Source organism: Acomys minous (assembly GCF_964271855.1).
Source record: "Acomys minous genome assembly, chromosome: 2".
Taxonomy (NCBI): domain Eukaryota; kingdom Metazoa; phylum Chordata; class Mammalia; order Rodentia; family Muridae; genus Acomys; species Acomys minous.
The window spans coordinates 133,068,456-133,094,714 of NC_140484.1; the positions used below are offsets into that span (position 1 = coordinate 133,068,456).

General features: G+C 42.3%; 1 protein-coding gene across 4 annotated transcripts in view; it reads left to right on the forward strand.

Moving 5' to 3' along the window:
• Window positions 1-26,259, forward strand: part of FAM168A (family with sequence similarity 168 member A) — a 117,539-nt gene that overhangs the window by 80,835 nt on the left and 10,445 nt on the right. For 3 of the 4 annotated variants that reach the window (XM_084772960.1, XM_084772958.1, XM_084772957.1), the window contains exons 3-5: window positions 15,251-15,331; window positions 20,851-20,877; window positions 26,062-26,187. In XM_084772960.1, the coding sequence (XP_084629086.1) occupies window positions 15,251-15,331; window positions 20,851-20,877; window positions 26,062-26,187 (234 nt within the window). The remainder of the gene's footprint in view (window positions 1-15,250; window positions 15,332-20,850; window positions 20,878-26,061; window positions 26,188-26,259) is intronic. The other variant, XM_084772959.1, reaches the window with a different exon arrangement.

Genomic DNA, 26,259 nt, shown 5'->3' on the forward strand with positions numbered 1-26,259 from the left:
GGAGTTATAATGGGGTACGTATCATAATTACTGAACTTCTGAGAGATGGAGAGACGTTTCCAACACCTAGATATGCCCAGTTGTGGGTATCCAGGTTCTGGATTGATCTGCACTTTACAGCAGTGGTTTTCTGTCATCCAAGCCTCGGAACTTGGTAGAGATATCTTGAGACTCAACCCAGACTCAGTGAATGGAAACCTCTGGGGATGGTTCTTAGAGAATTCTGTTCATCACAGACTCTGTATAGATGGCTACAATTTAGTAAGTGTTTGGTAGTTGCTCTCTTTTCCAATATTATCATAATTCCTCTGAGTTAAAACAGCTTTTAGAGTGTACTTGTGTCCTATAAGGTACCCTTTCTCAGATTACAAGCTCTGTGAGCAGGCTGCCAAAACCTTGGGTATTGATGGAAGCTGCAGTTTCCAACAGGACAGCTAATAATTCTATTTGTTTCCCTTGGACATTTTTGGGAAACTAAATTTTTAGCCCCTGAAATTGGTTGTAAAGGATTCTTACTGCATAAAGTCAAAAGTGTGGTTACTTGAGAATTGCTCAGCTGGCGAAGAAGGTACTGGAAGTGTCCAAATTGGAGTTTTGCTGTTATTGATCCCAGCAGGAAAAGAAGCTGAAAAATCAATAGTACTTGGTCCTGTTTAAGGTACAAAACTCAATGTCATATTGCCTCCAACAGTCTGTATCTAGAGAGAGAAGTTTTGTAAGTTTGTGATGAGAACTCTGTTGATTTACAATCTGCACGGCAGGAGGCCGGAAAACGCCGTGGAGTATTATGATACAGGTGTAGATGGACAGAGAGCACAGGCCTTCCCTTCCTGAACTCTAAGCTGGGAGCTACTCACAATTAGCTCTTTAGGCCACTTATACTATGAGTTCCCAGAGACTTGGGGTATGGAGCAAGCAGGCTGAGTGACCAATATTATTATAATCATTTGCTTCATTTGAGCTTTCATTTCCTACCAAGTCTAGTGCCTTGTCTCTTTACATAGCATTAGTTAAGTCAGACTAGGCTTGAATTCAGCCCCATCATTTGGTCAATATGTCTGTTAAATACCAGAAGATCTTTCTGGGAAACTTGACTAGCAATATCTAGATGACTAAAAACTAAAGGGCTTCTCTAGCCCATATAAGGCCCTGGGTAGCTCCAACCGGAGCACACATACCCCTGCTAAAGTCCAGAGATGAGGTTAATGCAGACAGAATTGACTTTTTAGATAAACCAGTGATTTCAAAACCAATATTCTCATGATTTTGAGCTTTTCCTTCTTGATCTGAGATGTCTAAGATAGTTCTAGGCATTATGTGTTTTGTGTAATTAAGGTTGTTTCTTTGTTTTTAAGAGTAGGGGTTAACAAGGACAATACATGTAGTAAACATCAAACCCCTACCCAGATCTAGCCAATGGACAGGACATTCTCCACAGCTGGATGAAGAGTGGGGACTGACCTTCACATGAACTCTTGTGCCCCATATTTGACCACGTCCCCTTGATGAGGAGGCCCGGTGGCACTCAGAGGAAGGATAGCAGGCTACCAAGAAGAGACTTGATACCCTATGAGCATATACAGGGGGAAGAGGTCCCCCTTAGTCACAGTCATGGGGGAGGGGAATAGGGTGAAAGCAGGAGGGAGGGAGGAATGGGAGGATACAAAGGATGGGATAACAATTGAGATGTATTATGAATGAATTAATAAAAATTAAAATAAAAAATACAAAAAAAAAAGAGTAGGGGTTAAAGAGATGGCTTAGTGGTAAAGTGAATTGGCTACTCTTCCAGAGGCTCTGAGTTCAATTCCTGGCACCCAGAATCTACATGGCAGCTCACAACCTTAGCTCCAGTTCCAGGGGATCCAGTCCTCTCTTCTGATCTCCCAGGTACCAGGCATACATGCAGTACACTTAACATACATTAAACAAAACACCCATACACATAAAATTAATAATAGCATAAAAATGTTAAAGAGTATAAGGAGATATCAACAACACTCGCTTTCATTACTAAAGCAACGACCTTGCCAGCAGAATTTTTTTTTTACTATTTTACTATTTTTACTTATTTTTATTTTATGTGCATTGGTAGTTCGCCTGCATGTATGTCTGTGTGAGGGTGTCTGATTCTGGAGTTACAGACAGTTGCAAGCTGCCATGTGGATGCTGGGCTTTGAACTCTGGTCCTCTGGAAGAACAGTCAGTACTCTTAACCTCTGAGCCATCTCCAGCTGGCCAGCAGAATTTTTTTGTATGTGTCATTATTTGGAACTAAGCTACGTGCCTTTCCTGGGCTTTAGAAAGGCTGGGAAAAGCTGGACTTGGTGTTGCATGCCTATAATCCCAGCACTCAGGGAGGCAGATGCAGGCGAATCTGTGAGTTCAAAGCAATCTCGGTCTACAAAATGAGTCTAGGACAGCCAGGGCTTCTCAAAAAACAAAGCGAAACAACAACAAACAAAACAAAAAGAAAAGAAAAGCTGGGAAAAGGAGTATTTTAGCCTCAGTGGTAAGGACAGACAAGGCAAAATTAGTTGAGAAGGAATGATGAGTTAGCCAGTCCATAGTAGCAACCACAATGCTTTGGCAAGTAAATTAGTGTTTGTCTCACTCTTACTCTGGCTCTCTTTTTGTCTTAAAGACAGGATCTTGCTTTGTAGCTCAGGCTAGCCTTAAATTAGCTGTATAGTCCAAGCTGTAAATTAGCTTTTCTAGCCATTTTCCTCATCTGTGCAATAAAAATAATGGTAGTGCCTGTCTCACAATGGCATTGTGATGATTAAATGATCGTTACATAAAGGGTTTAGCATAAATACTCACTGTGTAATAAGTAACATTAGTTGATTTTATTGATTATTGATTTATTAGGATTGTTATGTTAGCTCTACAAAATGACAAACCTATTTCATATATAAGAGGTGTGAACTGTGACATGACTCAGTGCTAGAACACTTAGCATGCACAAGGCCCTGGGGTCTAGCCACAAAAATAAAACAAACCTCAAATGTCAAGTAGCTGAGGCTCAGAACATGAGTATAACTTTGCTAAAATTTGTTTCAAGTGACAAAGTTGGGATTAGACCTTCTCTCTAAATCTATGGAGTGGTTAGGTAACTTGCCTGGGGTCCTTGAGATACTCAGAGTGAGCTGTTCTCTTCTACACAGCATATTGCCTTTGTGCAGAACTCTTGAATTTCCTGTAGCAATTTCAGCTGATTAAGTTATAGTAAACCAAGCAATAGAATTCAGAAGATTAGATTGATCTAATTACTCAACTGTTAAGATGAAGCCATGAATTAATTGTACTTCAGTGTACCTTTAGTTCTATCCAGCACGGTGCACAGTATCATTTGCATCATACAAAGTCAGCTCAGCTGATGCCTCCTTAAGTGTTTAAGGGGTAAATGGGGAAAAAAAAAAAACCTCACAGAAATAAAATTGAAGAGCCCCTGTTCTTATTGTTATCAGATACACAAGGTTCGAGTCTTACCTGTCTACTTTGTGAACAAATTTCAGGGCCTCATGTTTTTTTCACATGTAAAACAAAATATGGAACTGCTATAAGATATTTTATTGTTGTTCTGTTTTGTTTTTTGAGATAGGGTTTCTCTATGTAACCCTGGCTGTCCTGGAACTTAATCTATAAACCAGACTGGCTTCTAGCTCAGAGAACTGCCTGCTGTTGTCTCAAGAGTGCTGGGATGAAAGGCCTGTACCACCACCGCCCAGCATGAAATTTTTGTTGTTGTTATGTTGAGCTGTGTTTTTGTCAGTTGAGGAAGCAGATTGAAAATTTGATAAGGACTGAAAGGGACACATTCTTCTTATTGGGGCTTCACCATTGAGTTTTAAAGAAGGGCCCAGGCTGGTGATGCCTTTAATCTGAGCACTCAGAAGGCAGAGGCAGGCGAATCTTTGTGATTCAGGCCAGCATGCTCTACACAACAAATTTCAGGCTATCCAGAGCTTCGTAGTGAAACTCTGTCTTAAATTGAACAAACAAAATAAAAACACTGGGCATGTAGATTGTCGGTTAAGTATATAAGGCCCTGCATTTAGTTTAAGTATACAAAAGAGTGTAAAAACACATATAGCAGTGTACACGTGTGTGCACACACGCACACACAATGGGTTCAGTGTTTCCTTAAAACACTATGCTGATGGGCTCTTTCTACTAAACCTGATGACCTGAGTTCGGTTCCTGGGATTCACATGGTAGAAGCAAAGAACTGATTTCTGCAAGTTGTCTCTCATCTTTACAAACATGCCAGGGGCTTCACTTTTATATATTGGTAAATTAGATTTATCACTCATTTATGATTTTTCCTGTTTGTCTTATTCAAGAAGTACTATTTTCCTACCTCGCTTTTTGATGGTTTCAATCAAGGTTTTCATTTGTATGTGATTTTTAGTTTGTTTTTTGAGAAGTCTCACTGTGTAACTCCCAGCTGCCTTACTTCATTCAGCCTTATGGGTTATGGGATAGGCATATACCACCAGGTTAAGGATTTTGTTTGTTTTATTTTGTCTTTTGAGACAGGGCTTGCTTTGTAGCTCAGATGGCTTGACTCTTGCTATATAACCTAGGCTGGTCTTGAACTTGTAATCCACCTACCTCAGCCTCCTGATTGCAGAGATTACAGGTGTGCTTTTTGATTTCTAAAATTAGAGAAGTAAGATGTGCGGGTGGAGGTCTAACTTATTTTTTATATGGAAAACTGTGTTTTATTAAATAGGAAGAGTAGTTTCCACTTTGCATCTCTTTAAATAGAATAATGAAGTAGAGTAGTTAACCTCTGAGGGAAAAGAAATTCAATTTGTAAAATTAACCTTGGGAGTTATTTTGTTGTTGTTGTTTGGTTTGGTTTGGTTTAGAGTTGTTTTTTCTCTGTGTAGCCTTGGCTATCCTTCCTGGACTAACTATGTAGACCAGGCTGGCTTCAAACGCAGAAAGTTCTACCTGCCTCTGCCTCCCGAGTGCTGGGATTAAAGGTGCGCACCACTATGCCGGACTTAACCTTGTTCTTTTATCTGTTTAGAAAATAAATTGTTGAGTACTTCTCAAGTGCTTTAGTATATGGAGGGGGGGGGACATATCCTGGCTTAGAGGTAGAATAAAAGGCCATCTGCTTTCTATTAAAATTTCTTCATTCCAGTGGATAAGAACTCTAGATATTTTTAGATTGGTTAAAGAATTTCTCCTCTGAGGAGCAGCACACATTTGGCCTTCTGTACTTACTTACCTAGAAAAATTATATTTTGACTGTCTAAGCAGACTATTTTCTGTATATTTTAATGGTAGTGATTGTCTGTATCAAAAACATGGCCATGTAAGCGTGCTCTGGCTTTAGCAGCTTCTCAGCTGAGACAGCGGAGTGAGTGGTCAGGAAGCGGGTGGCTCTTACCATGGGAGAACATGCTTTTTCTTGAAGAAGTAACACCATTGTAGTACAGCACAGCATCAGTATCTTTGTCTTTCCTGTGAGCACTCACAGTTAACACCTTTTACAGTTCCTCCAGAGCAGTGGTTCTTACCCTTCCTTTTGCCAAGACTCTTTACTACAGCTCCTCAAACTGTAATTTTGCTACTGTTATAAATGTAAATATGCATGATATCTGATATCCAACTTCGTGGAAGGGTCGTTTGACCCTCAAAGGGATCATGACCTGGGCTGGAGAGATGGCTCATAGGTTAAGGGCACTGACTGTTCTTCCAGAGGTCCTGAGTTCAATTCCCAGCAACCACATGGTGGCTCACAACCATCTATAATGTGATCTGATGCCCTCTTCTGGGGGGCGGCATACATGTAGGCAGAGCACTGTATACATAATAATAAATAAATAAATCTTTTAAAAAAAAGGATTATGACCTAAAGGTTGAGAACTGCTGCTCTAGAGCGTGCTAGAGCCTGTGTGAGGCTGGGTGGGTGGGCCTTGAATCCCATATACTGGCTGCCTAAGATTCAGGTCTGGTGAACGGGACCAAAGGCTACAGGCCTCCACCTGTTAGGTCTGACTTATATTCTCCTCTGTCTAGCCTTTCTCAGCAGCTGGTCTCTCAGCTTATAAGAAGGACCTCTTCATTCAGAAGAACATGGGCTACTCTTCCAGAGTACTGAGTACCGAGGTTGAACTCCCAGCACTCACATGTCACATGGCAGTTCACAACCATCTAGCAGTAATATAATAATAATAACAACAACAATAACAATAACAGCAACAATAATTCGAGATCCAAAGAATTGGATCCCTCTTCTGGCCTCCTTCGGCCCCGGGCATGCAAATGATGCACAAACATATATGCAGGCAAAACACCTTTTATCCCATATGCCTAACAACCTCCTCCCATTTACTTTTCAAGCTAAAAGGATAAATTTCTTATCACTAATAAGTTATTCCCAATTCTCCCAAACCTGTTTTTCATTTCTGCATTATCTTTTTTTAAGATTTATTTATTTACTTATTTATTATGTATATAGTGTTCTGCCAGCATGTACACCTGCATGGCAGAAGAGGGCACCAGATCTCATTATAGATGGTTGTGAGCCACCATGTGGTTGCCGGGAATTGAACTCAGGAACTTTGGAAGAGCAGACAATACTCTTAACCTCTGAGCCATCTCTCCAGCCCCTTCCGCTCTATCTTGATGATATGTTTTGCCTAAGCTATTTTATGGACCATATTATTTCCCCATTAGACTATTAGATATGTTTTGCCTAGGTTATTTTAGATGGACCATAGTATTTCCCCATTAGACTATTAGATGCTCTAGAAAGGAAGTGCCTAGCCTAGTACCATGCTTGGTATAGAGTAAGCATTTGGTAGATGCTAAATATTGTGGTGGTAGTGGAGACTGTGATTGTGTGTGTTTACTTGAAAACACCTGACAAAAGCAACTTAAGAAGGAAGGGCTTTTTTTGGCTGTCAGTTCCAGAGTACAGTCTATCATGATAGGCAGATTTGGGCAGGAGGAGTGTGAGGTAGATGACACATTATATTCAGTCCAGAAGCAGAGTGAGATGGATGCCAGTCATCAGTTTGCACTCTCCCTTTTATTCATCCAACCCCCAGGGTAGGACCTCTTCTTCACATAAACCTTTCCGGAAATATCCTCCTAGACATACTCAGGTGAAATTCCAAGGTGATTCTAAATCTAGTCAGATTGACAGTGGAGATTAATCCTAACAATGAGGAAATACGGAGCAAATCATGTTAAGTCATCACTGATCATCAGCAGAGCTTTGTTATGTCAGCTCAACTAAGTTTTTTCAAACCAGGAGGGAAAACACTAGCAGAAAAGTGAGTGAGGCAGAAACAAAATTTTAATTGTTATAGGATGGAAATTTGAAATCTAATCAGAGGTGAGGAACCAGGAGGAGGCAAGATTGAGTGAACTGGGTGTTACATATTTGTACTAAAATGCACTAAGGAAGACTAATTGGTGCCCTCGTGTCTCTGGGAGGCTATTTGAAAGCAAAGAGAATAAGTGTGCTGTGAGAGAAGAACTGGACCAGTGGCAGAGGGGGTGTTCCGAGTAAGATTCTCCACATAAAAGAATTTCAACCTCCAGAACTCTCCAACAGGCCTGACTGCCTGGAGAGGTTCTTAGCACCCCCATTAGAAAGGGTGCCAGGAGCCAGGTGCGGCTGTTGAGTGCCCAGCACTCGGAGAGGCAGAGGCAGGTGGATCTCTGTGAATTCCAGACCAGCCTGCTCTACAAAGCCAGTCCAGGACAACCAAGGCTACATAGAGAAACTGTGTCTCGGGGAAAGAAAGGGTGCCAGCAGCATTTGAGAGGCAGAGGCAGGTGGATCTCTGTTAATTTGAGGCCAGTGTGGTCTACAGAGCAAGTTGAGAAACTATCTAAAAAAAAAAGAAAGAAAAAGGAAAGAAAGGATGCCAGCAGAGGCTGTGTTACATTCCTGTGCTAGTGGCAAATTAGACTCATTTTCAAAACCTCTTTCAACTCTGTAATTCAGTACTTGTATATTTCGATAATAGCAGCATGACATGTATTAAAGACTCCAAGTGGGAAACAAACTAGCTTTTAAAACAAAACCACCACCACCACCACCATCACGACCACAACAACAAAAGACAGAAGTATCTTTGAACAAACTGACTCTCCAGCCAGGTGTGATGGTTCATGACTTTAATCCCAGTGTTTGGGAGGCAGGGGCACTCTGGTCTATATAGAGTTACAAGACAGCCAGGGTGACATAAAGAGACCCTGTCTCAAAACAGCTTCTTCCTCCTCCCCCCAGTTTTATCTCCAAAGTAATTCCCTGTTTTTTCTAGTTTTGAAGATAAAATATAAACAATTTTGGCAAGTAGACAGCAGTCAAATCTAGAGCTTTACACCGTGTAGACTCATGCTTTAGGAAATGGGTTAGAGTTACTTTTGCTGTGATGAGACACCATGACCAAAGCAACTTGGAGAGGAAAGGATTTATTTGACCTACACTTCCATATCACTGTTCTTCGTTGTTTCTATTGTTTGGTTTGGTTTGGTTTTTTTCAGGACAGGGTTTCTCTGTGTAGCCTTGGCTATCCTGGAACTGTCTTTGTAGACCAGGCTGGCCTCAAACTCACAGAGATCTGTTTGTCTCTGCCTCCCTGAGTGCTGGGATTAGAGGTGTGTGCCACCATGCCGGGCTTCACACACAATTTTTTAAAAAGTGGAAACCAAACCACCGTTGTATCCTCAATGTGAAGCCTTTAAAAACAACTACAAATAACCCTCTTTATTCTTTCAAAAAAAAAAAAAAGTGGGAGAGCAAGAGAAAAAAGATATAGTCTAGAATATCATGTTCTGTCTGGGTACCTCTTTACTTATTTAACATCCACCCCAACTCTACAAAATGTACTAGTAGGTCCATTTCTGAGAATGAAGACGAAGATAAATCTTACACAGCTAATGAGTAGACTGGAGACCCAATTAAGGTCTGAGTGCAACAAAGCCCATCCTAACCCTCTTCCCTACCCGCTCCTGTCCTGGCTAGTTTTATGTCAACTTGGCACAGACTAGAATCATCAGGAGCCTCACTTGAGAAAATGCCTCTGTAAGATCCAGCTGTAGAAGCTGGAGAGATGGCTCAGAGGTTAAGAGCACTGTCTGCCTTTCCAAAGGGCCTGAGCTCAATTCCCAGCAACCACATGGTGGTTCACAGCGATCTATAATGAGATCTGGTGCCCTCTTCTGGTGTGTAGGTGTACATGCAGGCAGAACACTGTATAATAATAAATACATCTTTGAAAAAAACAAAAAACAAAACAAAACAAAAAGATACAGATGTAAGGCATTTTCTTAATTAATGATTGATGGGGAGGGCCCAGGCCATTGTGCCATCCCTGGGCTGGTGGTCCTGGGTTCTATAAGAAAGCAGGCTGAGCAAGCCATGGGAAGCAAGCCAGTAGTCCGCACCCCTCCATGGCTTCTGCATCAGCTCTGTCTCCAGGTTCCTGCTCTGTTTGAGTTCCTGTCTTTTCAGTTTCTTTCTTTTCTTTTCTCTTTCTTTTTTCTTTTTTTTTTTTGTCCGGGACCTGCTTGTAGACCAAGCTGGCCTCAAACTCACAGAGATCTGCTTGCCTCTGCCTCCTAAGTTCTGAGATTATCTTTGATGATAAACAGTGATATGGGGGGAAACATTAAAAGCCAGGCATGGTGGTGCACACCTTGAATCCCGGGACTTGGGAGGCAGAGGCAGGTGGATCTCTGTGAGTTCAAGGCCAGCCTGGTCTACAAAGAGAGTTCCAGGGCAGCCAGGGCTATTACACAGAGAGACCCTGTCTTGAAAAAAATATTGTATGTGTGTGATGTATAGGGGTAGTGTGGGAGCACAAGAGCCACTGTATGCTTGTATGAGAAGGTCACTTGTGAGGCATGGCCTTTTTTGTTGCTTCTGCTGTTGCATGGTGCACTTCAGTCAACTCCCAAGCTACTAGATGATTCTTCAGTCTCTTATATTTTATTTTTATAGCTATTGTGAATGAGATTGCTTTTTAAATTATCTCTACTAGTTTTTTTTTTTTTTGGTAGATTTTTTTTCCTATTTATAGTCATGTCTCCTGCAAACAGTGATCGTTTGGCTCTTCTTTTATGATTTGGACACTTTTTATTTCTCTTCTGTAGTGTTGTGATTAAGACTCCAGACCTGGACCTAGTGAGATGGCATAGTGGTGAAGGCACTTGCAGTCAAGCATGAACACCTGAGTTTTTATTCCTGTGGGCCACATGGTGGAATGAGAGAGAACTGACTCCTTAAAGCTGTCTTCTGCCCTTCATATATATGCTGTTACAATGCACTTTACACACATACACGTTTCCCCCTTAATTTAAAAGGGGCTGAGAGATGGTTCCGTGGTGAAGAGCACTTTCTGTTCTTCCAGATGACCCAAGGTTGATTCTCAGCACCCACATCAGGTGGCTCACAACTGCTTGGTACTTCAACTCTAGGAGACCTGACACCCTCTTCTGACCTCTGTTGGAACCTACACACAGGTGCACACACAGGGTGGAAGGGAGCACACATTATTTTCTAATATTTTATTTCTTACCACTTTTGCTTATGTTGCCTTCAAAAGGCTGAGGCAAGAAAATCATGAATTTCAGGCCAGCCTGGTCTACCATGAGTTCTTGGACAGCCTGGGTTACCCTGCCTCGAAATAAATAAAGTAAGTACTAACTCTCATTAGCAACATTGAAGGGTTTAGCTGGGCATTGTGGTACATGTCTTTAATCCAGTACTCAGGAGACAGAGTGTAAATTTGAGGCCAGCCTGGTTTACATAATGAGTTTCAGGATGGCCAGAGCTATATAGTGAAACCCTGTCACAAAGCAAATAAACAAAAATTGAGAAATGTTGAAGGATGATCCTCTAATTTCCCTCTAAAGTAAATGTCATCTGAAATGACAAAATAAGACTGTGGCATACAGTCTCTCACAGGAAGCTGCGTACTGGTGTCATGAGCTGGATCACTTAGCTTCCCAGATTACATCCTTGACTTTCTTCTTGAAGTGACACGTCTCTAGATTGCTAAGTGACAAGTTGGCTACTTTAGTTCTAAAACAGATCAGGATAGAATGATGAATTTTCTTTGGAATTCAGAGGATTTCTTTAACAGCATATTAACAAAGATACATTATTAAAGATCCAATATTTACAGATCCCAAAGGAGATTTTAGTGGTTTAGGGTGTTAATCTTTGGCTTTTAAAGCCAGCTAGAGTACCAGTGAGCCTCTAAAAGCTGTGGGGAGTAGAGAGGGAGACACTTATAATACAAGCTGAGCTTGGTTGTTTTACTGGATGTATTGAGATAAAATATGCGGGGACTCTTCCCAGATCACTCCATGCTGTTGCCCTTGTCTGAGCCTTATTTTCTTAATTGCCAGAGTTTGCTATAGGCTCTTAGCTTCTCCACCATTGCTGCCTGTCTTTTTTTCAACACAACCATCAGAATGACTTGTTTCAAACATAAATAAGATTAGTCTTGTTTGGTCTGCTCAAAACCCCTTGTGTGCTGCTTGTTTCACTCACTAAAACCTTAAGTCCTCACGGTAGCCTGTATGGCCAAAAGTATGTTCTCTTTCTGACTCCCCTTGCTACTGTGTCTCCTGTGTGTTCCACTCCACTCACGCTGCCTCTTCATTTTCCTCCAGATAGAGTCTCCATGCTCCTTTGATAGTTAATATTGTCATCTTGATTAGAAATAGATCCATCTAGGATGGATGTCCTAGACTGGGTTAACTGAGGTGCGAACACCTACCCTGACTGTGGATGGCACCCCAGAGTCTTGGTCTGAATAAAAAGGAAAAAGCAAGCCAACCACAACATGTAGGTTTGACCAGTTGCTTCACTCTCCTGCTGCCATGATTTCCCCACAGTGAAGGACTGTACCCTCTAACTGTGAACCAGGATAAGCCCTTCCTTAAACTATTTTCCTGGGGTATTTTGTTACAGCAAAGAGGAAAGTAACTAATACACCTCCCAACATAGGGCCTCTGCATTGAGTGGTTTTGTGTGTTTGTTTTGTTTTGTTTACTCTGAAAGGCTTTTCCTACCACTGCCACATAACTCCTTCAAGCCTTTGGATATGAAACTTCTCAATATATTTTACTCTGATTATTATTTAATATATTGCACTGATAACTCCTGTTCATTTCTGATATTCTTTTGGGGGGAGGGAAGAGTTTGAGACAGGATTTCACTGTGTAGCCCTGGCTATCTGGGCATTTGCTCTGGAGTCAGGCTAGCCTTGAGCTCAGAGATTTGCCTGCCTCTGCCTCCCAAATGCTGGGATTAAAGGATATGCAACCATTACCCAGCCATTTTTCTTGTATATACTTTGCCTGAAGATTTTCTTTTGTCCACACTAAGGATTTTGCTTTAATATGTATCCAGTGCCTTTTCCAACCCTTTAGAATATAAACTCCACAAGAATAAGCATATTTGGGTTTTTTGGTTTGGTTTTTTAAAAAGATTTATTTATTTATTATTATGTATACAATTCTCTGTCTGCATGTAACACCTGCATGCTGGAAGAGGGCAACAGATCACATTATAGATGGTTGTGAGCCATCATGTGGTTGCTGGGAATTGAACTCAGGACCTCTGGAAGAATAGTCAGTGCTCTTAACCTCTGAGCCATCTCTCCAGCCCCAAGCATGTTTGTTTTATGCATTGATACAAGCCTCCAATCCAGTGTTTGACACAGAGTAGATACTCAAGCATTTATCGGATGGATGAACTTTGGGACTAGCCCTAGAGCTCTCACTGTGAAGCTGGTGGAGTGTCTCACATGCTGTCTCAGCACAGGGGTTGTCAAGAGGAGTATGACTTCTAACCTGGGCTACATGGGATGACCTTATCCCAAAACCAAACTAACTAAAAACTAAAAAACAGCACTCACTGATGGCCACTGTACACTTGAGACTCTTCTCTTTCATACTTCTTACTGTTAGCCATGTGTGACAAACCCAGCATGCCTGAGATTGAGAAATTTCATAAGTTGAAATTGAAGAGACAGAAATGCAAGGGGAAAAAAAAATCTGCCTTCAAAAGAAAGTGGGAGAAGCAGATAAGCAAACTATAAGAAGACAGATCCTGTCAGTGTGCCCTGTACATCCCCACAAGCATTGCCTCCTGATTTTATTTCCTTAAGTGTGTGTGTATGGATATTTGGCCTGTGTGTGTCTGTGCACTGCAAGGCTGGAAGGGGCATCAGATCCTCTGGAACTAGAGCTACAGATGCTTGCCTGCTTTGATTGGGTCCCAGGAATTGAAGCCTCGTCCTCTAGAGGAGCAGCCAATCTATGCTTTTTAACTGCTGAGCCATCTCTCCAGCCTCTGATTTTACTTCCTATAGCTGTTTAATTTTGTGCGAAGCAAAGTGTTTGGGTCAAGTTTAAATGACTGTGCTACTCCTTTCACATTGAAAAATCAAGTAGCAATGACAGTGAAGGCTGGCTTGCCACTCTGGCAGGGAAGGAGAAGAACTTGCAAGTAAAAAAGTTTTAAAACCAGGGCGGTGGGAGGTGGGGGGGACGATGACAGACTAAAACCAAAATCTTTGAAATACCCTTTTTTCAAAATTCCGTTTATTTTTATGTAAGTAGTTGTTTTGCCTGCATGCATGTCTGTGCATCATGTTCATGCCTGGTGCTCACAGAGACTAGAGGAGGATATCAAATCTCCAGGACTGGAGTTATAAATGATTATTAGCTGCCATGTGGGTGCTGGGAATTGAACCCAGGCCCACTGGCACAGCAGCTAGTGCTTGTAACCATTAAGCCATCTCTCTAGCCGAAACTTTGATTATTTCTTTAGAAATGAATTCTAGAAATAACTTTTTTTGTTGTTTTGGGGGTTTTTTCCCCCCTGAGACAGGGTTTCTTTGTATATTAGCTGTGGTTGTCTTGCTTGTTTTGTAGATCAGGCTGGCCTCGAACTCACAGAGATCCGCCAGCCTCTGCCTCCCGGGATCAAAGGCACATGTGTGCCACCACACCAGCTAGAAATAGCTTTTTAAAAGTAGATTAGATTACCAGTAAGGACTAGAGGGTAGGGAGTTGTCAGTTTCTATTTGAGATAGTAGATTTTAGAAACACAGAGGACAGTTAGTTGTACAACACTAGGAAAGTAATGAAGTGTTCTGAATTGCCCAAATAGTATATTAGTTATTTTTCTGATCACTGTAACAAAATAGCTCAGAGAAATAATTTAAGGGCAGATTTAATTTAGTTCATCATGTTAGTGAAGGCATTCCTGGCATGATCTGTGAGGGCAGAGGTTGCACTTGGTCTCATTGTGGCAGCAGATAAGAACCCAAGATGGGACATGAAACAGAGCCAAGTTATAACCCTTAAGGCCTGCCCCCCAGTGGCCAGTGGCCACCAGCTAGGCCCTGTGTCTCCTAGGTTTAACAACCTCCAAGACAGTGCTAACAGATGGGGACCAGGTATCAAACACATTAACCTGTGGAGGGGCATGAAACATTTAAATGATAATGAGTGGTCAAAATTTATGTTTAGTACATTAGAGACTCTCAACAACAAAACAGTGTATAGGGTTGGCTAGATGGTTCAGTGGGCTAAAGGCACTTGCCACACAAACCTTTTGGCCTGAGTTTGATCCCTGGAATCCACATACAGAAGAAAAGAGGGAATTGACTCCACCAAGTTGTTCTCTGCCTCCACGCATGTGCAGTGGTGTGAGCGTGCATATACATATATGCCTGCATGCATACATGCACACAAATTAAAACTTTTTAAATAGAATTTATTTTTTAGAAAAACTAATGCATTGAAAACTATCTGAGGGCTAGTGAGGTGGCTCAGTGGGTAAAAAACATGCCTTCACATGCACATAAAATAAATATGATAATAATAAAAGAAAACCTTGTGATCTTTTAAAATAGATACCAAAACTGTTAGTATGGGAGAGGTTACCTTTTGGGAAGAAAATAATATTGTGGCAGGAATGTGACAGTAAGTTTATATGTTTTACTGTGTGAATGTTTATACTGTTTCTGCCTTGCTATGGTGAGGAGACAGACATATTTCATGGATTACTTTTTTAAAATAGAGTTGCACTATTTTGTAACTTTTCTCTTAAAGTTTGAAAGCTGTACGTCAGAGATAGTATGTGAAGACACTGAAAGCCACGCCTGTGACTTAGATTGTTTCCTCAGAAAACTGCTCTCCCTATCCCCTTGCCTAACTGAGTGAGACTTTTCTTATGTCTTTGTAGGTTACCCCACAGCCTACCCGGCAGCTGCCCCTGCCTACAATCCCAGCCTGTACCCGACCAATAGCCCCAGTTACGCTCCAGGTAAGCAACAGGTGGGAGCAGCAGTGGTGAAGAGGGTGGAAGTAGGCCTTCATTTGTGAAAAACAAATTCACCAGCTGGTCCTTCTCTTTAGACCATCCTGAAGTCAGCCAGTCCTGGCTTGACTCTCTGTAGAATCCTCTCTGGGAACTGGGGCGCAGCAGCCTCTGGGTGGGAGTGGAGTAGGATCCACTTCCTATGCTGGAATATATGAGACACACCTCCACCTCTGAGAACCACTTCATCTCTCAAGCGATGTCCACATTAATTTTTGACTCAGTGTTGCCTGAGGCTGCCAATGGGGCTCATTTTCTCTTTGTTTCTCCTCCTCCCTCCATTCCCTTCCTTCTTCCCTCCCTCTCCTTCTGGGGTGTAAATCTGGAATAGAGTGAGAGACTTGCCACCAGAGCAAACAGCCTCCTTTCAGGCTGAGACAAGTTACTTGTTTTTCAGAAATAGAAGACATATAACACTTCTTGAACTGAGAGATTGAAATGGGTTTGAAATACTGAAGGAGGAGGTGTGAGGCATGATGGCGCACACTTCTGATCCCTGCACTTGAAGGCTGAAGCCACAGTCTGAAACCAGCTTTAGTTCATAGTAAGAAAGAACCCACGCCTCCTCCTCCTAAAAAAAAAAAAGAAAAGAAAAGAAAGAAAGAAAATATTGAGAGGATATTTTTCCTCCTGTTTTGTGGCCAGGGACACTACTGATGTTTTAACCACTGGCCTCAGTCAGTATTAACACCACGATCAGGAGAAGGAATGTGCTTTCTGGTTAGCAAGTCCTGGGTTTGAATCCCAGTGTGCTTTCTCCCTGGTTACACAACCTTGGACAGTCACCTCACCTTTCCAAGTGTCACTTACCCCAGGGCTGCAGGCGATTTCATTGAGTTCTTCATTCACTCACTAAGCATCTTGTTGAATGTCCTCTATTATGGGATAGAAAAAAAGTAGAAGTTGTCATCTTTGCCTGAAGGAGCTTATATTTAATTTTGGATTCTGGCATATTAATAAATTGTACTAAAGTACAGTAGTAAGTATTATAAGAAGAACACAGAACAGAGGCAGAACCACAGCCCACCTGGAGGTGAGAGCAGGGGGAGGTCACACAGCAGCAGCAGTGGAGACTTGAGGCACATTACAGGGCGGAGCATGGCAAAGGCAGGGTGGAGGTGTGGAGCCTGGCTGCTGAGCTGGAACTAGTGGGAATGGTTGAAGCATAGACTGAGAGGGACTGGATGAGCCGGAGCTACAGATTACAAGGAACACATTTGGAGAGTCCTTAAATGTCACACCCCCTGCCTCCATTTTCTTATTTAGTGACTATTATTGAAAATCCCTCAGGGATTCTTTAATTCAACCTCCCTTTGGGTGAGGACGTCCTGGAAAAGAGCCGTTCTGCCCCGCGGTCCCTGTTTTAACTGACACTGACTATAGATAAGGACTTTGGGTAGATTTCCTAGTCTGCGCTTCTCTGTGCCAATCTGGTATTCATCATAGAGTTAGTCTCTTTCTTCTGAGGTATTTAAGGCAGAAAAGAACATGGCTGTATTTATAGACCTATACGTGAGCCCAGGAATTACTGTCATAGGACACACATGATGGGAAGTTACAGGCAGCTCCCTCATTTATTTTTCTTTGGCTTATTTGTGCAACCACAAAATATTCTAGGTAGGCATGGTGGTGTGCATCTCTTATTTCAGTAGTTGGAGATAGAAGCAGAGAATCAAGAGCTGAAATGCAGCCTCTGCTACATAGCAAATTCAAAGCTAGCCCGAGCTATATGAGACAAAAAGCAATAGTTTGTTTTTCCCAGTTTCCAATTGGGAAAACAGAAACTTAGAGAAACTCAGCACCCTGCCATTGCCTACCATCCCCACAGAGAACTTGTTATACATAATAAATAATGATAGCTATGTCCTGCATTATTACTTTTGTTCAACTGTGATCAAAACACCAGAAAAAATAACTCAGAGAAGACAAATATGTTTTAGTTCACCATTTCACCAAGGTTCAGCTCATGGTGTCTTGGTCCCTTGCACTTGGGAAGTACATCCTGGTACTGGAAATGTGTGGCAGAGGGAGCTGTTCACTTCATGGCTGACAGGAAGTAGAGAGTGGTAACATAAAGAGCTGGGACAAGATACAGTCCTGAAGGACACACCCATGACCTGTTTCCTCCGTTCAGACAGGGCAGTCTACCACTTCCTCATAATCTATTCGAATTTGGAATGTGTAAGTAGATTAAATGATTCATTAGGTCAAGGCTCTCTTGACCCAGGCATCGCTAGAAACACCCTTACACATACACCATGAGGTGTGCTTTACCAGGTTTCTAGATGTTTCTTAATTCAGCCAAATTAACCATCATAACAGGTATTTATTTGGGCCCTATTAGTTAATTATACAAACCTTACTCTAGAAGGTACTATAGGTGATGCTCACTTGAGGAAGCTGCCATTATTACCCTGAGAGAGTTTTTTATGGGGAATAATGACATATGGACTAATGTCTTTAAGTGACAGCTCAGTATTGATTGTTCTATTTCTTTTAATAAGTAAGGTACATTATTCCCCTGCCCCAATATGTAGTAGTGAGCAGCAACAGTAAACTGCTATACAAATTATCTGATAAAGTAATCAAATTAATGAGTTCTATCTTAAAAACCAAGAGGTATTATGAAATGTCATAGTACATATGTGATTTCAATCCAAGTACTGTAAAGCCACTATGAGTGGGCTTTGTAAATCAGCCTAAAAAGGAGGAGTCATTACTTTGTAGTCAGGAATCCTAATGACCTCACTGGCTGTAGTCAGGGAGTGGATGAGAGTGGACAGTGGAGCGCAGTGAAGCAGAGAAAGGAGCAGTGATGTATAGCACGGTGTATGCCTTCCAGAAACACAGCTACCAAGAACAGAAAAACAAGGCACAGTGTAGAAGGACTGTGCAGGGGAGGGGCTTTCCAGGTGTCGGGGTGATTGAGTGTGCACTGTGGGAAGGAGCAAGTAGAAGACAAGTCAGAGGTGCCAGAATAGCACAGAGCTAGGTCTCCCAGCAGCTGTGGTGGGAACGAGGACTCCTGTGTTCGGTTTCTGTGCTTTTTTGGGAAGTTGAATGACAGGAGGAGGTGGAGTGCCTGGCAGTGCAGGCTGGCTCAGGACTAGCAGGTGCTTGAAGCTGAAGACCTCGTTGGTTCAGGCTCTAATCCCTAGCAGTGAGCTACCTTCGCAGAGTATTCATCACTTCTGCTGAGAGCATTAGGGTTATTTAAGGATCAGTTTGGCAAGTAACTGGAAGGGTAAGGAATAAAAACTGCTATTAGGCCAGGCATGGTGGCGCATGCCTTTTATCCCAACATTTGAAAGGCAGAGGCAGGGGCATCTCTGTGAGTTCAAGGCCAGCCTGGTCTATATAGTTAGTGAGTTCCAGTCCAGCTAGGGCTACAGAAGATCCTGTTTCAAAAAACAAAAATTACAATTAATTTAATGGTGTGTGTGTGTGTGTGTATGCGTGCATGTGCACGTGCGCGCAACAATTTGAAGCTTTTTATGGATATTAGCTTATTTCATATTACAAAAAACTGAATAGTTTGTTTTTCCCAATTTCCAATTGGGAAAACGGAAACTTAGAGAAACTCAGCACCCTGCCATTGCACCAGAGCTCTAACTGCCTGCCGTTGCTGAGGCAGTGGGCAGGCGCTGGCGTGTTAGACAGGAGGAGCTGGGCTGGAGAAGAAGACAGTGCAGAGAGGAGTCTGACATTAACAACACGGAGAGCCTGGGAAGCTGCTGCTCTAGGTAGAGTAGTACATTTCCATTAAAATAAAAAATAAGCCTCTACCTAAGGAGTAATGCTTTAAGAAGTCAACATATTTCTAGGCGATGATTAAAGTAAGCCAGACCATTTACTCAGAAACCAAAATGCACAATAAAGGATAGTACTGTAGCATTGTGTTAGAAAACTCCACACTGGCCAGGCATGTTGACACATACCTGTCATCTCTGCATTTCGGAGCTGGAGGCAAGAAAGATCAGAATTCAAGGCCATCCTTCGCTACACAGTAAGTTTAAGGTTATCCCGACCACATGGGAGACTCTGTCTCAAAGAAGCAAATACACACACACACACACACACACACCAAATCAAACAAACAAAAGAACAAGAAGGAGGGGGGGAATGAAAGAAAAGTTATCAAACTGAAATTAACCCTGTTTCAGATGTCTCTGTGGCTTTCAGGGAGATCTGCCTTTCCCTTTTGAGACACACATGCTTATACTCACATACTCCTAGCTGGATCTGTTCCATGTTGTGTGCTGCTGCTGATCTGCGTAAGTCTGAGTAGTACAAGGAAGTTCCTTTCATAGAGGCTCAAGGTCAGAGGGAACAGCATAGGTGATTCTTGCTGGAGCTTGCCATTTGTGATGCAAGGAACCAGGCACTGAGCTTTAAATTTCCTTCAGTTACTTCAAGGAAACCAAGAAATTGCTCAGAGACAGCTATTTTTAGCAGCTTTGTGCTCCTTTAGATTCATCTGTCCAGGATACAGGGAGAGAACTCACTCTTTCATTGGTTCTGAAAAGCTGTGTGGGTACCCGGGCTTCTTCCCAAGTGCTTACCAATTTTAGGAATCATATTTAGATATTTAACCTCACAGGAGGCAAGAGCTAGCCAAGACTTCTTTTGCAGAATCCAGGGAGCAAAGGGTTTAGCATATTCCTGGTAATGTAACTTGAAAATGAAAAGAATGCTAAATAGGAAACTAATGTCAAGCTCTCATGGAAAGCAAGTCCTCATCTCTTGTCATTAGAGTTAGAATCCCTCTGAAGTATACATTAGTTTTCCCACTCCCATTTTGGAAATTACAAACCTGGGGAAGCCTAGTGGAAAAGAATCTCTGTGCAAGGTACAAATCACCTCCTTACCTTTGTCTGTAAGCTAGTTTCTTGCCTCCAGTTTAGCTCAGAGAAGGTTAAAGTAACTTTTAGAATTAAATTTAAGATGCCATGTATCTAAGATTCAAACCCATTTGTCCAACCCCATAGCCTCTGTTTCTTCTACAGCACAACACGGTGCTAGATCGGGTGTCTCTGCGTTGGACCTAGTTCTCTGAGAGGACAATGGTGGCCACGGTTATCTACTGGGCCTTCATTTCTTCCTCATTGTGAAGTCTTTATCATGCCTGAAATCCCTCTGCAACTCTTGGGAGAATTGAAAAAGCCTTTATATGGTCAAGCAAAGAACAGAACCTTATACCTGTTCATATCCAGGCAGTGTTGGACCATTTCTCTGGAAGATCCTGTGGCATCCAGGGTAGCGCTTCTCTGCAGCTAATGAACTTTCCTGGATGGCAAGTCTACCACCCTTTCCAGAAGGGGGTGCTTCCCATCCTCCGCATTCACTGCTTCTTATGCAGCCTGGGGGAAACTGCTGTTTTGAAACAAGTCTGTTATATAACTGCAATATGTACAACTTTGCACAAATTCTTAGTGGTAATTTCAACTAACATTTCTATCCAACAGAGTTTCAGTTCCTGCATTCAGCTTATGGTAGGAGAGCTATTTTTCCTCATCTGTATTATGGCCTATGAATGTGTTATCTTGTAACAATGGTAGATTCCCTTTCCTTTCCTCCCCAAATCCCATCTCCTAGGCTTGGGCTCCCCCAGGTGGCTCAGCAGCAGTTCCTATAGCATGCAGGAACATGTCTGATGGTGCAAAATCATGGGTTGGAGACACACACGAACCATTCCCATAGGGCGGTAATGAAGGATCATGGCACTAAAAGGCGTCTCACACCCTAACCTGGCTGCCTGATTCAAACGAATCAACAAAAATTCTAGGGCCTATGTATGGCTCCTCTGTTGGTTTAATGGTAGGCTCTGAGGAGCACCTTGATTTTTACCTATCAGACCCTAAAATACCAGTCAGGTGGCCCCAGGATCAGATTTTCCATTTTCATTATCAGTCTGACATGTTTGAAGATCTGGTTGACTTTGACCTAGTCTGTTGCCTTCATCCAGATTGTGAGCTCTGGACTCATTTTCGGAGCATTTTTCTGGACAATGAAAGGTACGGGCCAAGTGTGCTAGTGGATGAGAGATCTGAGCTGAGTTCTCTGTGCAGTGTGGACTCCAGGCCCAAGGCACCACCTGTGAGGGTCCCAGCGGTGTAACTTGACTAGGTCCTTCTTGTCGTAGACAGTAAGGGACCATAGGAGAGCTTGCCACTTTTACCACACTCACCTGGATGCTTTTGTAAAATCTTTGAATGTTTCCTCAACTTTCTCAATCTTGCTGTTGGAAAGTGAATTTCATACACATGGCACATCTTTCAGAAGATGATCTGTGAAATTTATTTTGCTACTGCTGTGGGTTGTGTGATCTTGGGCAACTTGTTAATATCCTCAGGCCATAAAGTTTTTCATGTCACATGATCTCAAGGTCCTTTTGCAATTTTTAGTATTTCAATAGTGCTAGCTCCAGAACTGTTCCATTTACCATTTATGAGAGGCTGGCTTTTGTTTGCTGCAGGATATGTGCACTCAAACAAAGTACTCTAAAAAGTTAGAGAAGGCTGCATGCTTCCTTGCCCTTTCAGTTAGAACAGCAGTTTTCAACCTGTGTTGAGCTTTCACAGGGGTCACCCAAGACCATCCGGAAACAGATATTTACATTACAATTCATAACAGCAGCAAAATTACAGTTATGAAGCAGCAGTGGAATAATTTTATGGTTGGTGTCACCACAACATGACAAACTGTCGTAAAGGGTGGCAGCATTAGGAAGGTTGAGAACCACTGCCTTAGAATATCTCCTGGGAAGGGGTATGGATGCAGCGTTTCAGAGTGTTCTGTGCCTGGCCCTACATGGGCCCTGGGAAGATCCCAAGACCAGTGAGACAAGGTCCTCATTCTCTCGAAACTCACAATTTATTGGGGAAACATTCAGCCAGGTACCGACACCTCTAAGACTCACAGGAACCAGGATAGTCAGTTATGTAGGATGGTGTGGTCAGAGAGTGGGCAGAGGAAAAGGCTTCGTAGTAGAGTCAAGCCTTAAGCTCATGATTGATTATTTAGTACACGTACCACATGGCATGTGAAGAGGCAGATGCCGGAAGTACAAGTAGATTTTACAAAACCATACAAAAGTAAAGCTCCTCAGCAGACTCTGGGAATGTAAGCAGTTTGTGCACAATAGTATGGGTTGGAGAGTGAGATTTGTCAGTCAGGAAGAAGAGAGTGGCTGAGAAGTAGGACCAGGCTATAAGGCCTCCTAAGGTTCCACAACCATCCAAAATATCACCTCCAGCCAGAGACCAAGTGCTCAGGCTCATCAGACAATGCAGGCCATTTCATTTCAACCCGCAAGAGATCACTGGTGTTAGGGCAGAGGAAGCTCGAATGCACAGTTGAATCTAAGCCATAGAGAACCGTGGAACGTTTTAAGATACCAGTGTCTCTATTGCTTGGAGGTTAGAAGGGACAGTTAAAAAGAACAGACCCAAAGCATTAAGCAGTTGAAGTAATGGAGTTAAGAGATGATTAGAGCTTGAATTGGAGTTGGCCACAACTGTAGAGATGGAAACATGCAGCTACCAGAACTAGAACCCTTTAAGACCGATATGTCAGCACTGGGAAACAACCAGAGAGCGACTAGCACTGCCAGTTTACAATACAACAAAACCAAAGCTCAGACAATTTAAGTGACTTGCCCAAGGTCTCACAGCTAGTAAGTAGCAGAGCCCAGGCTAGATCTCAGATTTCCTGACTCAGTACATGGTTCAGGATGTTGGTCCCTTGCTGCCTGTCTTTGTAAATGTGCTTAACAGATTGTTCTAGTGTCAGAGGGTGTGAAGGTCCCATATCCAGGAAGTGAACAACTCAGCAGCTAGATGTGGGCAGCCTGCTGTGCCAGGGCTCATCAGCCTCAGCACGCTTTTGTTTTGTTTTTCTCCTCTCTGTCATTTTTACACATCTGTATGAACTACACAGTCTTAAATGAACAGTTTAGTGATGTTCTCATGTGGTCTACCTGTAGTTAACTATCACTTACTTCAAAGGATAAGACATTTTTAGGAGGCATTTCCTTTTTGGCACCCAAAACAGGCCTGCCTGGCAGTGAGCTCTTTCTGTTGCCATGCTGCTAAAGGCTTCAGTTGGGACTAGTTTCATCCAGCAGCTGAGCTCTGCACTGCTACCACATCAGAAAGGACTACTGTAGAGTTGAACAGAGATACAGAATAATACAATTAATGAGGTTAAGTTGACGGCTAAAAACTTATTTTCATTTAGCTCTCATATCTATCTAATTATTTAAATAATTCACTATCCAAAGGAAAAAAATACAGAAAATGTTGTTTGCTTTCTGTATAATAAAACCAGAAGAAACTTTCCTCTTTGGGAAATGCAAAGTCTAGCCTAAGTGATCACTTAGGAAAGACAGTCAATGACACAGTGACACTTGCTTCTTCCCTGAGTAATCATTTTACTATGATGTGCTGTCTTGTTCACTCCCTGGTTGGCGTGTGGCTGAGTTGCATCCCCAGTAGACTGTAAATACCTTGTGTGCAGTGATGTAACCCACGTGTGTTCCTGTCCACCGTGGCTCTCCCCTCAGTGCTGAGTGCAGTTAGGCTCTCAGCCTAACTAGTTAGCTAGTTTTGATTTAACTTCAGTTGTCACACAGTCCTTCAGGCAATTGTCAGACTTTTGGCTTATAATGAAAATTATAAGTATACCTCACTCAGAAGGGGAGAGAGAGAGAGAGAGAGAGAGAGAGAGAGAGAGAGAGAGAGAGAGAGAGAGAGAGAGAGAGAGAGAGAGAGAGAGAGAAACAGAATAAATTGGGACCTCAAAATTCCCCAAATTCTTATGGTCAAATTTAGACCTCTTGGTCTTTGGTAGAGGCCCACTGAGCTCTTAGAGCCTGGAATTTCTCTATTTGACTTCTCAGAGCTACATATTCTATACAGCAGGGAATTTTTTGGGGATGGTTGTGGCCGCCAGCCTTCAATCCCTGAATTTGGAGACATTGTGATAAGATTTTTTTTAACACTGATTGGATCCTTTATTTATTAATTCCCTTCATATTAGCATCTCACCCTCTGGCGAAAGACACCCAAGAGGTTTACTCAAGCAGATTCCCTTCTCCTGCAGAGCATACAGAGCTGTGTCTAGCTGTCTGGCAAGGACTCTGTGCTCTGCGTGGAGTTGTGCTGTCTCCATCTCTTTTGCCAGATTCTCCTTTTGGTGTCACTTTCCTGCCCATGATTTCCTTCTCATTCCTCAGCATTTGCTGTATATATTGCGGGCCATTGATGCAAGTAGAGTCAGCCTATGGAGCTACATTCTGATTCTAGTGCAGGAGAAAACAACAGAATCTAGCACCTTCTCTAGCCATTATAATTCTGTGGTAGAAGGAACAGAGATGGCAGTTGTAAAAGGCATTATAGAATCTCTCTGGAGGTAGCAAACCCTGTAGGAATCAGTAAGACCCGCATACTTTGTTACTATGGTTCCCTGTCTATCCTTACCACCTTAATAAAATACTTCAGGTTCAACTGATTGTTACCAGTCCAGCCCCACTTCCTGTTAATATACTTTAAAGCGCTCTGTGCCCAAGACTCCCAAGATCTTATTAGAATGGAAAGGATAGTATAAAGAAAAAAGTGAATCCTTTTTTTAAAATAAACCTGAAATAGATATGTGAACTAAAAAATATGTCTCCTCTGTTGCTTGAAAGGATAGTTTTTTCTTTTCTTTCTTTGTCTCTTCTTTTTTATTATTTTTTATTTTTATTTTTAAGGCATTTTACCCCTATTTCCTTTCTCCTTCCCCTCAGGATACCATGACGGTAAGTTTTTTGAGTCATTCCCCACTTCTAAAACACTTAATGAAATTTTTCAAGCTGAGTTTCAAGCTCTCCTGGAAATTTTCTATAGATCTCGAACTAATTTCTGTAACATATACCTGCATACCCCAGTTTTGACATGTACTTTTATAATGGCCGAAGGATCATCTCTTAACTGTGAGGCGCTGTCTCAATTGGAGCATTCTGTACCAACTATTAGGAGATGTTCAGGCATATGCAAGAAGTATGTCTATCTCGCCATGGCTGGTATGCAGAAGGAGTTGGAAGGAGTCCCCCGTTGCCTAGGTAACAGTACAGCCACAGTACAGCCCAGGCCTTTGGGCTGCCATGACCATAACTCAGTAGTTAGAGGAGATGCTGTTCCAGTGAGGTTCATGTCAAGTGATAGTTACTTGTTGGTTTCTCTTTAGAAGTAACTCACAACCTATTAACCATACTTCCAGATAAGATTTCAGACCAGAGGGAATTTTCTTAAAGACTCAGATAATTTGGCCCAATACACAGTCAAAGACTTGCAAGTTGAGAGAGTAGTAGAGGAATATAACCTAGTCTTAGACTAGAAGGCCAGGTGGAAGATAGTGATATTCGTGGGCATCTTCATGGTTTTAATCATAGGCAGAAAAGTCCTGAGTCTCAGTTTTTAAGTGTAGGTTTCCTCGGATTGAAGTAATTCGGAAGCTACCTTCAGCACTCCTTCCAACCCACTATCCCATCTCAAAAAGGCTGAATCATTCTGTGTGTCTGAGTAGACTCCTTGAGTTATGTTTCTGTCTAGCACAAAACCCTTGCTTTTGTGTCTGTAATTGGTGGTGCCCTCTTCTTATTTCTGCCTAATGCGATTCTTGTGTCTTCCCTTAAGCCACTCTGCTGATGAAACAGGCCTGGCCACAGAACTCATCTTCCTGTGGCACTGAAGGCACCTTCCACCTCCCAGTGGACACCGGGACCGAGAACCGAACTTACCAAGCATCCTCTGCAGCTTTCAGTAAATACAGCCCGTCTCCCCCTTTTCTTGTTCCCCTTAATTGGGACTGATTTGCTTGTTAGCGAGAAAGGA